The following is a 17,013-nucleotide window of genomic DNA, read 5'->3' on the forward strand; positions in this document are numbered from 1 at the left end:
TGGATGTTGCTGTTTTTATACACTATGTAATTTCAAAATTAGGCCCCATTTATTTTTTTGGCATGATGAAATATAGGGACATATATCACAATAGGAGAGTCACTTAGGTTTTTTAAGGGTAAAAGATAAGGACACCAAGCTTTTCAGAAGACAAAAGCTAACATTTTTTCAACCTAATTTACAAAGTAGTGGCCTTGGAATTTGAGATTCAAATTTGTTTAGAGAAATTGGAGACACTGCAGTTGAACTATGCACAAGCTCCATGTAAACTTAACGTATCTTCTCACAGCTACTGGTTCCAGACAGTGTCAGAAAACAGATAAAGGAGGAGAACAGAAATTAGCTGTTTGGCTTTACAAGTGAGAAATGTGTATTATAGGAACGAGGTTTAAACAGACATCTTATGATTCCTTCAGTAGAATCCTTGCATCTTTTAAATGTTCTTCCAAATCTCACTAGACCCTGGATGCTGCTGTGTGTATGAATGAGGAGAGGAGAGAGTTATTTAAGCATTACTCAGTGAATCAATGAAGTATAGAATTATAACATCTTACAGAATTTGTAATCCAACTCCATCCATTTTGGGGGCCCAGAAGTCTGAGATATAGAGGAAAAATGACTTGATTATTAACATATAACTATTTCAGTTCAGAGCTAAGATGAGAACCTGGGTTACTTCAGAGAAAGCAATTACTTGCTCATCCTTCCTCTTGCGGTGGCTGCTTTTTGGAATCAATAGCCACTTCTAATCTCTTTAGAAGTGAGCCCACAATAAAACTTCTATTTCAATACTCAAATCTCAGACCAAGAACATGGCTAACCAGCTCCATTCAGCTCATCTGTCTGCAGCTTTCAGAGCTTGACTGCCTCTTTGTCGACTAGAACAGACAGAGAGGATGGTGAAGGGGAGAAAAAGAAAGAAGAGAGAGACAGAGAGACAGAGGCAGAGAAGGGGAATGGAGGGAGAGAGAAAAGAGAGAGACAGTGAGAGACAGAGATGGACAAAGATGATCAGGATTTTTTTTTAAAAAAATTTTTTCCCATTCCACAATCTTTCACAAGGCAGAAGAAATGTCCAAGCCAGAACAAACGAGTTAGCTTTCATTTAAGTTGTGGCAGCACTATAGCTAGTTAGCTTACCAGGTTAGGAATGAATTTAGGAAGGCTGAGGACCAGTCACTTTTCTTTTCAGGACCTCAATTTATTCAACTGAAAAATAAATGTTTGTCTATGTTACAGTACTGGCTTTAAAATATGTCCATAAATTCTTTGATACTCTTCCCTTCAAGAGGCAAAGCTGAATTTCCCTCCTCTTGAGTTTGGGCTGGGCTTAGGGATTCATTTCTAACTAATAGAGTATTGCAGAAGTGGTAAAATGTCACTTCAGAGACTAGGTCATAGAGGGCATTGAGGCTTCTTTCTAGCTCTCTCTCTGTCTCTCTCTCTGGGATCTCTTGCTCCAGGGTAAGCCAGCTGATGTATCATAAAGATGCTCAAGCAGCGCAAGGGGGAGGTCCATATGGCAAGGGACTGAGGCTTCCCACCAACACTCGTGTGCCTGCATTTAGAAGTGCATCCTCTAACCCCAGCTAGGTCTTCAGGTGACCGCATCCCTGGCCAACAGTATGATAGCAACCTCATGAGCAACTCTGAGCAAGAACCACCCAGCTAAGCCTCTCTCAAATTTCTGACATGCAGAAAATGTGAAGTCATCAATAGTTGTTGTTTTAAGCTGCTGTGGGGTAAATTGTTACATGGAAATATAAACCAAATTTAGGTGTTTTTCTACTTCTTACTTTTTCAGAGGCTATGATTTTTTTAATAGCCTTCAATCTTTAGAGTCATATGAAATTAGATTATCTATTCTCTAATTTTTAGCTGTGAAAGATTACAGTTGGACCATGAGCTCTAGAAAGTACCCCAGTATTCTGCAGGTTAAGGGAGTTCTCTTGAACCTCTTCTTTTTCCCCAGCTTTCTTTTATAACATTGATAATAATAATAATAGTAATAATGCCGCTACCAAGCATGTAACTTACAGATTTTAAAGGTTCGTGTTTATTGTATAATTTTACCCTTACAACAATCCAGTCAGGTAGATATTGTGTTATTCCCACTTTTATATATGAGGAAATTGAGAACTTGAGAGGAAAAGTGTCCGATTGAAATTCACACAGTTCATAGAACTGGTATTCTAATTCAGGTCTTCTGACTCCAGTTTAATATTTTATCCACTATATTAAGAAACTCTTTAATAGAAATGACCATCCAATGTTATTCCCCAAACCCTGACACCCACCTCACATTTTAGCTGTCCAGTCTGATATTCGGGAATTTTGACATACCTCCCTTTTCTTATACGTTACTGAGAGTTGTAAATGAGTGGGTAGGTTCATTTATTCTCCTTTTTTCCTTCTGGTTCTTCTTAGAAGTCACATAATTATCTTTGCCTATAGCCAAATGTGTGAAATTTTTAAAAAAGTGATGTCCAATCTGGTTAAGAACCACTTGTCAAAAGTGTTTAAAAACATGATACTAAATTATAAATTAATTGCAAGCATGTGGTACAGTTTTTGACAATAGAAAAGTAGTAAGTTATCATGTATGTTCTTATGTCTTAAATGAAAAATAAATAAATACATATCAGATTTGATTCACTTGTTTGTTTCAATAAAGCAATGGAATATTAAAATTCCCATCACTTAAAGAGTGATGGATAAAATAGGATAAAAATAGCTTGTGATCTGAGTCCAGAGTTTATTTGGAATCTTTCTATTTTCTTTCCATGAGCCCGTTTCAAAGAGCTACTCTTTCCATTTAAATATTTTTAAGTGTTCGGAATTGTCCAAGAGAAAAACTTTGCAAATTATTCTCTAAAGAATTTGAGTGTGTTAATATCTCTTTGCTACACTCGGAAATAAGTTTTTTCTTTGTTTAACATTTTAACTTATTAACATAGCTCAAGGCTTCTTAACCACTGATCTTCACCAATCAGAGAGCTTTTTCTCATGATCAAATGATACTGCACAACATTAGAGAAGTCATATAAAAAATCAAATCTTTAATACAAGCACAGAATTCAAACCATAGAGAAAGCAGATGCATAGATAGCAGCAGACTTCACAATATCCACACTAGCATTTGTCTCTTCCTTCATCTGAGCTTTAGCATGTTCAGTTTGAATTCCCTATTTAGCTCTTCAGATAAGTGGATCAAATGATGCTTTCTAATGACCGTGTTACATGCTCTACTGTGTTCTAAATGTCTTCAGTTCTAAGGCTCCCTGGATATTCAAAAATGAAATGGCTCATTGGAAGATAATTTGAGCATCACATTCTTAGAGAACTAACTAAAGCCACTGAATGGAAATTAACCAAATACAGAAATTCGCCAATTTTTAAGAAGGCTTCCTCTTAACAAGAAGTTGTAATTATTTTGCATTCCTTCAACAACTTTTCTTTGGGGAACATTTGCGGACAAGGTCTACTCTTTCCTGTATACTGTTTTTTCATGACTACCTGACTTGATACTTGGGCAAGCTGAGGTGGGGTGTTGGCAGCAAAGTCCTTCTATTCCTTCGTTATCGAAGTATGTGATATATCTCAATTTGAAGGTCTCTTGCCTCTTCAGGCAGTCTCAATATCTCATTCTTAGACTAAGACAATGTGTTGTGTTCACCAAGTTCCATTCCACTTTTATCTTCCTGGGAACATAGAAAGGTTTCATGTTCCAGCCTTCCCTATGACTGTATCAACACTCATAGCTAGTTTTGGCCAATGAATTGTAAGTGAGAGTAATAAGTGTTATATTTATGCTGAAGCATAATGGCAGGAAGCCACACATTTCGGATGTCAAAGCTACAAAACTCTAAGCTCCTATGCCGGACATGTAGCATAAACAAGAAATAAGACTTCTTATATGAAGCTACTGAAATATTGGGGTCGTTGGTTAGTATGGCGTAACTTTTCTGGTTGTGATTAATGTGTATGATGACTATAGCAATCCTCCCTGGTCCCAAGTGTCAGTGTTTGAGCTTTCGCATATTAAAAATATGCTCTACCAACCACTCTTCTATTCAACTGTCTCCTTGTACCGAGGCAACTCCAGGGGCTAAACATTCTCTACATTGTCATCTATTGCCTGTAAACACCTTGTTAAAAGGATGATTCGTAGTCTTCCTTGGCTGGAGAAAATCAGAGCCTACAAGGGTAAAAGAGGAGTTAAAGAGAGAAGAAAGTTAATGGTTCTTAAACTTTTTGTGCATCAGAATCACCTGGGAAGTTTATTCTAACTCCAAGTGCAAATCTGCCCCATTCTAGAGACCCTTATTTAGTTAATCTTGGATGGGTCAAGAAATGTGCATTTGAATATGAATCCAAAATGGGTCTGATGTGGATGCATCAAGGATTACACTTTGAGAAGCCTTGGACCAGACTCTGATAAAGGCTCTCTCCTCCTACAACCTAAGCAATAATATAAAAAACATAAGGAAGGTTTGAAAGAATTTTCATAGGTAGGAGTTTGATCCATGGAATACCATATCTGAATTATCAAAGGCACTCTATTGAAATGCAGACTCCCAGACAATGCTCAGTATCTAATAAACAGGTCCTCTGAGGGGAGAGGGGCCTGCACTGGAATCTTCATTGTAAGATGCCTCCCAAACGATTTTTAGACATACAATATTTGAAACCACTGTCATGAGGATTGTGTGTTCTTCTATGCATATCTTTATGATTAGTTCAATGTATTATTCATGACTTTTTCATGGACATTAGTTCAGGAACATTAGTTTTACCAACCACTTCAAATCTTCAAACTGGAAGTGAACATATTATTACTAGAAATTTGACTAGTTATAAAACGAGGTAACAGGAACTCAAGTGTAAATCATCTCCGCTGAAAGATTATATTTGTTTTTTAAGGTAAATGGTGAATATATTTTTATTTCTCATTAAGACAAATGCAAATCTTTTATTTTGTGGGAAAATTATAGAACGATCATAGAGTCTAGAAGACACAAAAATGATTTTACTTTTTAAGTGCTTAAATAAATGTTATAATATTTTAAAATAAAATTATATAAAATCATAATATGACAAGGCCAGATGACACATCAGACACTTGATATGACATTTAATTAGCTGTGTGTGGGTTTACATTAACTGCTTTTTTAATTTGAATATATTATGGTTCACCTTAAATAGTTCCAATTAGGTGGTTTTGTAATAGAAATACTTCCACTTGAATCTTACAGGGATAGTTCTAGAATTGGCACTGGATCAGATGTCAGAAGCCTAGATTAGAGGTCCAACCTTATCCTCCAATTAGCATTTCTTTAGGAAAGTCACTTAACCTGGATAATATGTTCCTGTTCTATACTGCTTTCGGGCATTTTGTGACAGTAAAAAAAAAAAAAATGTATATGAAATCAATTTGTAAGCTATAAATCATTATGCAAATGTAAGTTTATGCAACCGTGAGAGAGATTCCACTATGGGTACAGTACTGGCCAACATTTACTGAGCACTCACAATGTGCCAGGCACTGTTATGCACTTACATGTATTATATCATTTAATGCCCACAAAACACAATGAGGTTAATTATATTATCTCCATGTTAGCTGTGAAGAGATTGAAGCCCAGAAAGATCATAGTCAACCAGATAGTTAGGAGAGAAGTAGGACTCAAGTCCATCTCTAATTGACTTAAAACTCATGTTCCCGAATAGACAATATCTCTAAGTAACGATATCTACTTAACCTACAATCATATCATTTCAATTATAAATATGCATGACCCATGAGGAAATTTTCTTTTCTTATTATCATTTGCTTCAATGAAGTATATGACACTGAACATTATATTCAATTTTCACATGTTGGGTCAGGGAATAATAACATAACCTTCTAGCCTTTCTCCATACAGTGAAAGCATGGTCCATTATCTTTCTGACCCCTGTATAGCTAATGCCCAAAACTATGACTTTATACTCCTTACACTGTACTTATATTGTCAATGGAAATTGATGCTGACCAAAAATTAGCTTTTGAGAACACCACAATTATCTAGCTACTTATTCACAATAAGAGCTCGTTTAATTTCCATGCCTCTGCCACTAGTCCTTTCATTTATTTTTCTTCTCTAAGAAAACAATTCATAAATGACAAAAGTAATTTCTCAGTTTTTCCAAAGATGTTTTATAGTTTGGGACACTATCCTAATAAGCAATAGTGCTGATTATTGGTAAAACCATTCTCTCCCTTCTTAGGATTTGGAATGACTGACATTACCCAGTGTTAATATATTTGGAGAGAAACTGCTATGTGTCCTCCATGTGAAGATCCTTGAACATCCTTGAAGAAGGATGGATTAATCTCTTTGAGAATGAATGCGATATAGAACATGGGTGGTGCTCAATCATTTTCTGCTGGATATCCAGGTAGGGTAACCTGTCATTTCCTAACTACAAGTTCTTCGATGAGTCACATTTACTCCGGAGGGCCCTTATTCCTTCATCTTATTGTTTCAACAGGAAAAGGATCTAATAGTTTCTTGTTTCAACAGAGAAGGGATCTTCTGCTTTTCTCTCCAAGAGGATTAGTGGCATGAAACTTCTGGTTTCTTTCTCCATCCCTCATTCACTGTTAGTGACAGAAAGGCTGGCACTCATTGGGCTATAGCTCACCAGCAGCCAGGGTTAAGGTATTGAAGGTGACTGTTCAGGTCTGGTGTGGCCTTTTGCTCTTTTTACTCTGCTCCAGTTCAGGGATAGAAAATTATGCTTCTAATTTTCTTACAGTAAACCCGCCAGGCAGGGACCCTCTACAGAGTAGATGGAGGGCACAATATTTTCTAGCTTTTTCTCCTCAGTGGAGTGTTGGGTCAGATCAGCTTTATTCTGAGGGTCTATCTAGATGTGTGCCATTTGAGGAGGAAATAAAGTTCTCCCACTATGTCCTTAGGGCCAGCCTCTGTCCTCCCATCTCAGTAATGTCAGGGACACTTAAATCCCCATTTCGACAATGTTCTTTGAGTGAATACTTTCATTCTGAAACTATAAAGTGTGACCCTCAAGCTAAATATGTGTTGATGTGTTTTGGTTGGTTTTTTCTTTACATTTAAGCCATCTTGTAATTGAGAGATTACATAAAAATCTGGACTTTTAGATTCCGTTGAAAAACTAGACTATCTGCCAACGGCAGGGCTAAGTCAGGGGCAACAATCAAGATGGAGCTTAATAGTCTGCTCCCTTTTTACAAAATATTTGCTCTTCAATTACCGACAGGGCCAACAATTCCTAATATCTCCCTGACTTGTAAATCAAACGTCACGTTCCCTTTATGATTGTGTTAAAATGTTTAGAGTAAAGAAATGCTCATCTGTACCTACGTCCTTATACACATGGGTCTTAGAGGAAGAGCCTGTGTATTATGTTCATATCTGTTCCTCTTTTTCTCATTTTTCTTACCTTCTGATCCTTATAGGCACTTGAATTGACTGTTCCTTCTCAGAACCCTAAATGGGAAGAAAGGATTCTTGCACCACACTCTACATAAACCCCTGACAATCCTGAATTTTTCACTTCTCAGTTCTACAAATATAATGAGATCTTTGTGCAAACTTCCATTTCATTTGAAACATTTCTCACTCTCATTTAGTCTTTTCCCAGATCTCTCCTAATACACATAAGAAAGAAAGAGACACCTCAACTTCCCTGGTACCTAAACCAAATCTTGATTTCCCAAAATGGAATAATCTTCAGATGTGAATTCAAGAGACATAAAAGGTAGAGGGGAGAGAGGGAGGTAAAAATTTGTTAGTACAAATAAAATCACATAAAAATATAACTTTATTGATGCCAACAATTTTAGGCAGTTTAGAGAACATTAGTTTACAGTGAGACTGAGAACACCATATATCCCTGTGTGAGTGTGTTTAGTTTTTCCAGGGAAAATATGCTGTAGGTTTTCTGTTGAGCTTAGTCCTACAGCTTCCACCAGAACCAACTCCATTCCATAATGCTCCCTTGGGAGACACACCCTGTAAGTATCATAGCCCAAGTAGCCCTGACTGACTCAGAACATGAAGTTTATCAACAAACTCAAAGGAAACACATTTAAATTTTTTGCTCAATTTTAAACCATTGGGCAGGATAGAGGAACAGACTTTAGGCGACTTTCACATACTGACCTTCTAGGGCCCAAGAAGAGTGTGCTCTTCTGAGCCCATTAGAGGCAATAATCTGGATTCAGGTCCTTCAGGTCTTTTGTCTCCTAGAAATAAATAGTTTTTAAAAATCAATAAAGGAGACACAATCTGATAGTCCATTAGATGATAAAAATGTCAACTATTCCCATAGGTTCATGACACAAAGAAGGCTGGTAGAGACAGCAGCCACCACCCACCACAGAGTAATTATAGGATATAAAAGTCATTGTTATTGGATAAATCCGTGAAATGGTGAAGAGCAAGGGCTGAGATCTGGGGTGCAGGGGGCTCCAATCTGGTGCCATTTTGTATCCATTGAGTTTCTGACTCTTGGGAAACAGGCTTACAGAGGTGTGTCTCCCACTGTGGTTGGGTATGAATCTCTGCCCGGCTCTTGCTCCTCAGGTGACTCTCTCCTTCACAGTAGGTGACACAGCAGCGACAGGCTGCAGAAGACTTTCCTCTGTGTTTGGACATCGTGCCTGGGGCTGGGGAGGCACCTGCAGCCCTCCCTGAGCTCTGGAGTTCTGGGGGATCTTTCAAACGACTTCTCCTCCTTTGAGCATGGTCCAGACTGATGTCAGACTGGGAAGAGCAGCTCTCATTCCAACCAGAGCTGGCACTCAGACTTCTCAGGGGAAGAGCCAACCTCAAGGCCTTCCAGAATTTAGAGCCAGAATGTTTGGACTTTTCTCCCTTCCAGCTCACAAAAGACACAGACTCTTTCAGCTGCAGGATGCTTGGGTGTGGGTGCTCAAGGGGACGGTATTCAACCACAATGAGTTTGGTGGCAATGGAGTTCTGGCACATGACACCCAGTTTAAACTCCAGCATACTGATGCTCTTTTCTGTCACATAATCTGGGCTTAGGACAACAATCATCCTTCGGCTCCTCTGAATGAAGTCAAAAACTGCTTCCACTGTATCTATAGGAAAATGGAAAGATAGGACAACGCCTAGTGAAAACTTATATAAGTTCCGGTTGATCATTGTCCGTCCTACAAAAGACATCAATGAATAAACACTTGAATATATGTTAAATAATCTGTCCAGTTAGGGAATCTCATTTATATCACTCTTACTAATGGTTGCTAAGCATCTGCTGCCTTCAAGGATGAGGAATTAACTACCTCCAAAAGCAGCTAATTTCAGCTCTGTTTGTAAAGTGTTTCTTGTTTTGAATTTCTTCTGTGCAACTTTTATCCGGTGGTCTTAGATCTGACGCCTTCAAATATTCAGAATATTTCCCAACTATTGTGATCTTACTGTATTTTCTTCTCATCTCTAGATTAAAGAACTTCAGGATTTTAATCTTATTCCCCATATGACGTGGTATCAAGTCTTTTCCCCATTTTTACCATTTTCCTCTGAATAATGTTCAGTTTACATGTGTGTGTCCTAAGAGTAGCATCCTGAACAGGACTGAATACAATGCTTCAGACATAGTCTGATCAGCAAAAAGCAGTAGGGAATTACCACCTCCGAACATCCTCTATCCCAGTTGCATCTCTTTATACTTAAAATTTTAGGACACATCAGTTTATAATATTGATCCTATTGTCAACCAAAACTCCCTTTCTTTTATTCTTCTGTGTGAAGAATTGGTCTAAAAATCAATTAAAGGAGAAACAACAATGATGACAGGTAAGAATTAGTCAATTAGTTAAGACTTCTGGCAAAGTATTCAATTCTAATAGTTACTGAGGTGGATTTGAACAGATCCCAGTGGAAAGTTCTTGAGTTAAATGCAGTGTTCAACTCACAGTGAGATCTAGGAGCTTAATCAATGTGATTTTCTGAAGGAAAGGAATTCCAAAGGTGTGAATCACAGCCATGGACAACTCTGAAAACAGGTGCTACAGACAGAGGATGAGGCTGAGTACCTATGCTTTCGGGGCCAGGGCTGAAACAGTGATGGAGAGAGTTTTCAACCTGTGAAGACAAGCTGAAAGTTTGCAGTGAATTTGATCATATGAATTTGACAGGGCATGGAGGAGCTGTGCTTCCTGCCAGATTAGTTCTTTCCACTTAGTGAATTTAACATGAATTCGAAGGGAAATTGGAAGAGACGTGTTCAACTTTTAAGAATTTTTGACTGGCTTTTATCAAGAGTGCAAAATGTTTTAGAGAATTTTTGTTTTGGTCCTAAATGATAAATCTAAATTTTCACTTAGCTTCAAAGCCCGTGTGTGTGTGCATGCACGTGTGCATGTGTGTGTGTGTCTTTTCAAAACTCCTCTGTCCCCTTTTGTCCTACTCAGAATCTTATGTAGCTGTCTTTCGTAAATCCGAGAATGTGAGAGTAGGAAGTCTACTGCTTCTCCTGTCTCATGATAAATACAATATAACCTTAAGACAACACGGGTAGTTTTTCATCAAAAGGAATTTGTGTACTCAAATTGCGTGTGCGTGTGTTTCACTTCAAAACAGTGACTTTAGGAAAATGTATGTTTTGTCCAACGGGGATACCACTGTTGAAAAGAAAACACTGTCCTACATCCTCTAAACAGAGAGACTGTGTTTGTTTTTTCCTTTTTTAAGATTATTGGTACCCTACCCTGAAAGTGTGGGATTTGCATTTGAAAGAAGGCAACACTAAAGAAACAGATAAGGACTGGGGAATTCTAGACATTGAGGAATGGATGTAGGAGATGCTTCTTAGATGGGAGTTGGGCTATTCCTAGGAGACTTCACATAGTACTTTGAAACAAGTTGCCCCCTTTATGGCATATTTTAATATATTCCATACTGTCAAAGCTTCATATTTGAGGATGTAAATTGTTATTACTTTTTAATGCTGAAGACTCTTTGCAGAGGGAGTTGTAGATTAGGCCATTTATTCTGTTTGGCTCAAAAAAATGAGGTGTGAATATATAGTGATGAGACCAGTTTTCTTGTCTGGGACTAGACTGGTTTTGAAGTCATGTTTTCTGGTCTAGAACTTTTCAATACTCTAAAATACTCCTGCCTTTAAAAGTCATAAACTTCCTGGAATTCACCCAGAAGAAAACTGGGGCTTTAATTTTGTTCTTTGGCTAGGTTATCAGTGTACAAAACAGCAGCAAACTTTCTCTCTCTCTCTTAAAATTTGAAGTGAAGGGAAAAATAGGGGGCACCTAATTTGGAAATGGATCTCAATTCAAATATTGGTTTCTCCATTTATCTCTGTGTCTCTGTTTTTTTTTTTTTTTTTTTTTTGCTGAGGAAGGTTAACCCTGAACTAACATCTGTAGCTAATCTTCCTCTTTTCTTTCTTGAGGAAGATGAGCCCTGAGCTAACATCTGTGCCAATCTTCTTTCACTTTATATGTGGGTCGCTGCCACAGCATGGCTGATGAGTCATATAGGTCTGCACCTGGTATCTGAACCCATGAACTCAGGACGCTAAACCAGAGTGTGTCAAACTTAACCACTATGCCACAGGGCTGGCCCCATTTTTATCTCTGTTTTTATCTTAATATCTTCAAGTCTGAGTTCATCCATCTGTAAAAATGCATATAATGTGAGCAAACTTGTAAAGTTGTTAAACAAATTAGAGATACCTATCTGTTAATGTCTAGACATGCTAGACATTTGAATTAATCGCTGATTAAATTATTACTCAATTTCTAGTGCACTTAATAATAAAATAATGTATTGACTAATGTTGATTCAATCTGAATCAATTCTTGATGGTAACTTTAGAGAATCAGCTTAACATGTGGATTTGTAAGAGAGTAGTAAGTTTTAAAAATTCTCTCTGTACATTTAAAACAGAGATGGATTAAAAATGCTACTGAAATACTTAATTTCCTAGCCCATTGCTAAAGATACTCTATATTCCTTTGGTAGAAACAGAGAAATAAAACAGATTAAAGGGTGAATGTGTCTCTCCTATACTATGAATTTACTTGTTTCAAAGACTGAGTGACATCAGTAAATGAATGAAGAAAATATCTTGAGAGCTTTAACAAGGTAACAGCCAGACATCCAAACTACTGATATGGAAACTGCTGATATTGAAACTACATAGTCACCACTGTGTTCTAGGAGCCCGTTTATTATGTTCCGGGTTGGAAGCAACTTCAGGCTCATCGCCACCATCCAATGCACAACGCCCCTACACAAAATCTCAATAAGATCCATCAAATCTCTGCTTGTACACCCCTAGTAATAGCGGGCACAGTATCTCCAAAGATAGTGAAATACATGATTGTCCCACTCTGCTTTAAAGTTGTTTCCTAATTGAGTAGAAATCAGTGTCCTCATAACTTCCACCCATTGATCCTAAGTCTACCCTTTGAAGACTGGTTTGAAAGAGAAAAATTCTTCAGGAGGAAAATTTTTACTAATCTAACCAGTTCAGGTATAGGGACTCAATAAATATTCTTAGAACAAATGAATAAATAGGGATTTAAAAAAAAATAAGCAAGAAAGACTCCCTGTTACTGTGGACTTAATATTATTAACTCAAAAGAAAATGCATTTCCAAATATTTATCACCGATTTCTTTGAAATTTGTGATACAAAGGCATCTTCAATTCAAATTATTGCCCATTAACTAAAAGTATGGCATTAATTAATTGATGTCATTCCAAAGCCACTTCCTTGGGGTTGCATTAAAGCCTATAAAAGCTAAGAGATTCCTGTAAGTTACCCAAGTTCCAAGTCAAATAATAAAGAATAGGCTGTGTCTTTGTTTTAAAACAAGCTCTCTCTCCTTTCTCTCCCTCCTTCCTCTCCTTCTCTGCCTCTATTATTCTGTCTCTTTTCTCTCTTTCCGTCTCCTTCTACACACACAAACACACACGCATGCACGCACACACACACACACACACACACACGGTATACTAGAACAATCCACTTTACTTAAGTAACTCTTCTACTCACATGTAAAGGAAATGTTCTTGAGATGAAATTCCCATTTTTCTCAGACTTCTTTCAGAGAGAGAAACTTAACTAAGGTAACTTCTCACATTTTTTTCCATGTGTCTCATTAATTCTCTTTATTCTCATTTCTTATGCTCATGCATGAAAATATAGACATAAAACACATGCACAAAATAAAACTCAAAGCAGAAAATAAATGGTTTATTTTTAAAATAAACAAATTTACAAATCAAATGGAAAATACAAAAGTTTATGAATAAAATTAAAAAAATCTTAAAATATTAAAACCTATGGAAACAAAATGGATAATTAACAAGTGGAGTGATGGTTTGTTTCCCAATACAATGGAGTGCTTGTTCGTTAGAATGCTAGAGAATTATCTAAGTTACAATACAGAAGAGCATTAAATAAATTTCATATTTGTTTAATTAAACACACTATATATCATTGCTTTTTGTTAAGTTGGGTGAAGAAGGTCTTTATATCATTTATCTAAAACCATTAAGTTTCTTTTTTTAACACTAGAGAGCAATTTCTTCTCACTCTCTAAATTATGTTTCCCCATTTCCTTCAAATATTCTGCATTGGGCATCTTCTGGGACATAAAACAAACAAAACATCCTGAAACAAAATTCTCTTAGAAAGGAACATATCCTTTAGAGTTGAGATGTTTTAGGACAAGTTCAGTACCAAAGGCAGGAATCTAAATAGGAAAAAAAAATCAAGAAATTGCTAAGGGCACCCAATAGCATTTGGGATAAATATGGAATCCAAAAGTGCAAAAAGAATGCAGCATTGGCAAGAGAATGGCCCCTTGGTGATGGGACTGTCCTCCATTTACCTAAAGCTCATTCAAGAATTGATATTCAAAGCTAATGTGGAGTCAGCTCTCCTCTGGTCTTGTGAGTGAAGGGTTAATTGGAGGAGTAATTGTGGTTTGTAATAAGGAAAAGCATTAACAAGGCTAAAAAAATTAGATCCAAGAAGGACTCCATATCATAGTTTTATAGTCAAGAATTCATGAAGATTTTCTTTCAATTTAAAATAATCAATAACTCTTCTATATAGAAACAATTTATTATGGACTTTAATACTGCAGAAGGACATTTAAATGTAGAAGACAGTTTTAGACTTGCTTATCAACATTCATACCACTGGGATAAGGGTTTCCTTAAGTTATGAATTACAGTGTTTCTTAGGATACTCAGGCTCACTTATAGGTATTTTATTTTATTTTCCTTTATTAGTCGATAGTCAAAACAGAGATTTCTCTCTCCAGTAGTTGAGCACTGAAATTAACATAGCTTAGTTTCTAAGAATGTGTGCTCAGAACATGGCAGATGATCAGTCAATGCCAGAGGACTGGCTACTGCTTAGCAGTGACCACGGAAGTTCTGTGCACAACAGACTTCACTGCACCCAGATCAACTGTAGCAGTCGTAAGTATTTATATTAATTTAGGGAAGGCAAGAGCTAACAAGGACTACCACTCCATGAGCTGTGAATTTACAAACAACATTAATGTACAGAAAACACTAACACAAAAGCATTACAGTAAAAACATAATTTAAAAACTGGACAAGAGTTCTAGTGGTTTGTAATAGTGTGCCAATGGCTTAAAGTCATAGGCATGTATATATATATACATATATATAATTCATGTGTATATATATGCAATATAGATATACATCTATATATAATTCATGTGTGTGTATACATATATTTTTTAAAAATCTATATGTAACATAGATATTTACCTCTATATACTCTGGACTTAGTTTTCACTTTTCCAAGTCTTAAGAACAGTAAAATTTCACTTAAAACAAACTAAAACAAGTTTCAATGACAGTGACTTTTCCAACTGACTTGTTTGGAGTGAATGTATCCACTGAACCAATGAATAAAATATGGAAAATACTAGGGGTCCAATCAATTCTCATAGAATATTAATGCTTTTAAAAGCCATTCTCAAGGTCACTGAGTCTAACTTCCACACTTTACAATGGGGAGACAGAAACAGGTGAGAAGAAATCACTTTCCTAATAGTCACATTAGCAAAGCTAAGTTTAAAAGACAAATTGCCAAACACCTGTTCTGTGCTTTTCTCACAAGCCAGAAAATGCGCTAAAAGCATTTTGCTGCTATTTTACTCTCTATTAGCACCATTAGGAGAAGCTTCCTATCGGACTCTACCAAGTATGGAGCCACCCGCAAACTCTGAATGACTGATACCAGGTATAGTAGATAGGGAAAATGGCGTGATAAATATGAGATGACTTACAGATATTGAGGACTTAACAAAAAAATTGTGATATATTTCTCAAGTTGATAAATATAACATCAATTACCTGAGATAGAGGGCACAGGGGGTATAGTAGGAGAAAATTCAGGCAAGCCCTTTAAATCAATTAGAAGGGACATTTCAGTCATACTGCTTGATATCATCCTAAGTTGATGTCAGTCTTGCTGTGATGGTGTGTTGTACAGGAGAATGAGCAAAAGAGCTCACTATCCTCAGCTAAAGTAAATTTAGGCCCTGATTATCTATCCAATGGATGAGTAAAAATTTAAAAAAACAGAAAACTATACTTGGAAACTCATAATGACCCTGTTAACAGATGATTTAACTTTAAGGGGTCTTAAATCCACAGCAAAGGCCGCCCCATAATTTAAGATTATCAAAAAGAGGGAAAATAGAAGGCCAGCCCCAGCTGCCTAGTGGTTAAGTTCTGCATGCTCTGCCTCAGTGGCACGGGTTCGGTTCCTGAGTGTGGGCCTACATCCCTCGTCTATCAGTGGCCATGCTGTGATGGTGGCTCACATTCAGAATAGAAGAAGATGGGCAACAGATGTTAACTCAGGGCGACTCCTTCAGCAAAAAAAAAAAAAGAGAGCGAGAGAGAGAGAATAGAGACATGTAGGAATACAGGATGCAGAGGGAGAAATTCACATCAACCAAGTCTTTGCCTGCAAAGAACATGGTGATATCAGACACTGGTGACAGACTGGTGGCACTATCATTCTAAACCTTACCATTGCCTGAGGAACCAACAGCCAGTCAAGTAGTTGCCCTGAATTTATCCCAACGGGGATGCTTCCATAGAATTTTTTTCTGTCCATGACACAATAAATTGGGAATAAAGAAGGGGGAACTCTTCCTTCCTGGAGTGCCCTTGGGTCTTTTTACCCCTCTTATTGTCTCTTTCATACGTTTTTCAAGGATGAATAGGAGAGACCCTGCTCGCCACTTCTAGACCATTTGGAACTTTTCTTCACTGGCATGGCCACCTGCAGCTGCTTCCAGAACCTGCCCTGTGGATACTTGGATTTCTCCCCTTTCCATTTAATGACTGTGAGCACCGTCTTAGCCCTCTTCAGCTCTTTCACCTTCGTCTCCTTCACAGCTTTGTACTGTACTAAAATGACGTTGATGTTGCCCCGAGAGGCCATGTTTTCTAGGCCAGCCTTGAGCTCCAGGAGGGCTTGGGTTCCCTGGAGCACGTAGTTGGGGCTTAGGACAACCAGGAGGCGTCTGCTTTTCTGAATGAAGCTCAAGGTCTCATCTGTGACAACTGGGAAAGAAAACACCATTGGGATTAGTGTTGGCCAAGAACTCCCCAAAAGCATGAGGCTTGAGGAGCAAGTGTAGGGAACTTGGGGTGACGGCCTGAGAATTGAGGTGAAAATTTTTACCAAGAAGCTTTGAAAACTTAATCCATAGACCCAACCACTCTATTCACTAGATGCTGCTCTCCTCAGGGAGAATATAAACTACATGCACATATTCCACCACCCAGAAAATTCTAAACAGGCAGGAAGTCAGCATGTATTTCTGTGACCTTGGTCTTCAAAAGCCTTATGCAGGACATGAGGAATAAATGGGTTGTACTGAAATCAATTTCTTCAAACTGTGTGGCATGTTGTGGCTCAGTCA

At 37.5% G+C, this 17,013-nt stretch overlaps 1 protein-coding gene across 1 annotated transcript in view; it reads right to left on the reverse strand.

The window, feature by feature from the left end:
* Positions 1–13,295: 13,295 nt before the first annotated feature.
* The window catches only part of IL1RAP (interleukin 1 receptor accessory protein), a 121,071-nt gene continuing 117,353 nt past the window's right edge, over positions 13,296–17,013 (reverse strand). The window contains exon 11 of the mRNA XM_046659442.1: positions 13,296–16,651. Within this exon, the coding sequence (XP_046515398.1) occupies positions 16,284–16,651 (368 nt within the window). The 3' untranslated portion in view covers positions 13,296–16,283. The remainder of the gene's footprint in view (positions 16,652–17,013) is intronic.

Source organism: Equus quagga, chromosome 4 (assembly GCF_021613505.1).
Source record: "Equus quagga isolate Etosha38 chromosome 4, UCLA_HA_Equagga_1.0, whole genome shotgun sequence".
Taxonomy (NCBI): Eukaryota; Metazoa; Chordata; class Mammalia; order Perissodactyla; family Equidae; genus Equus; species Equus quagga.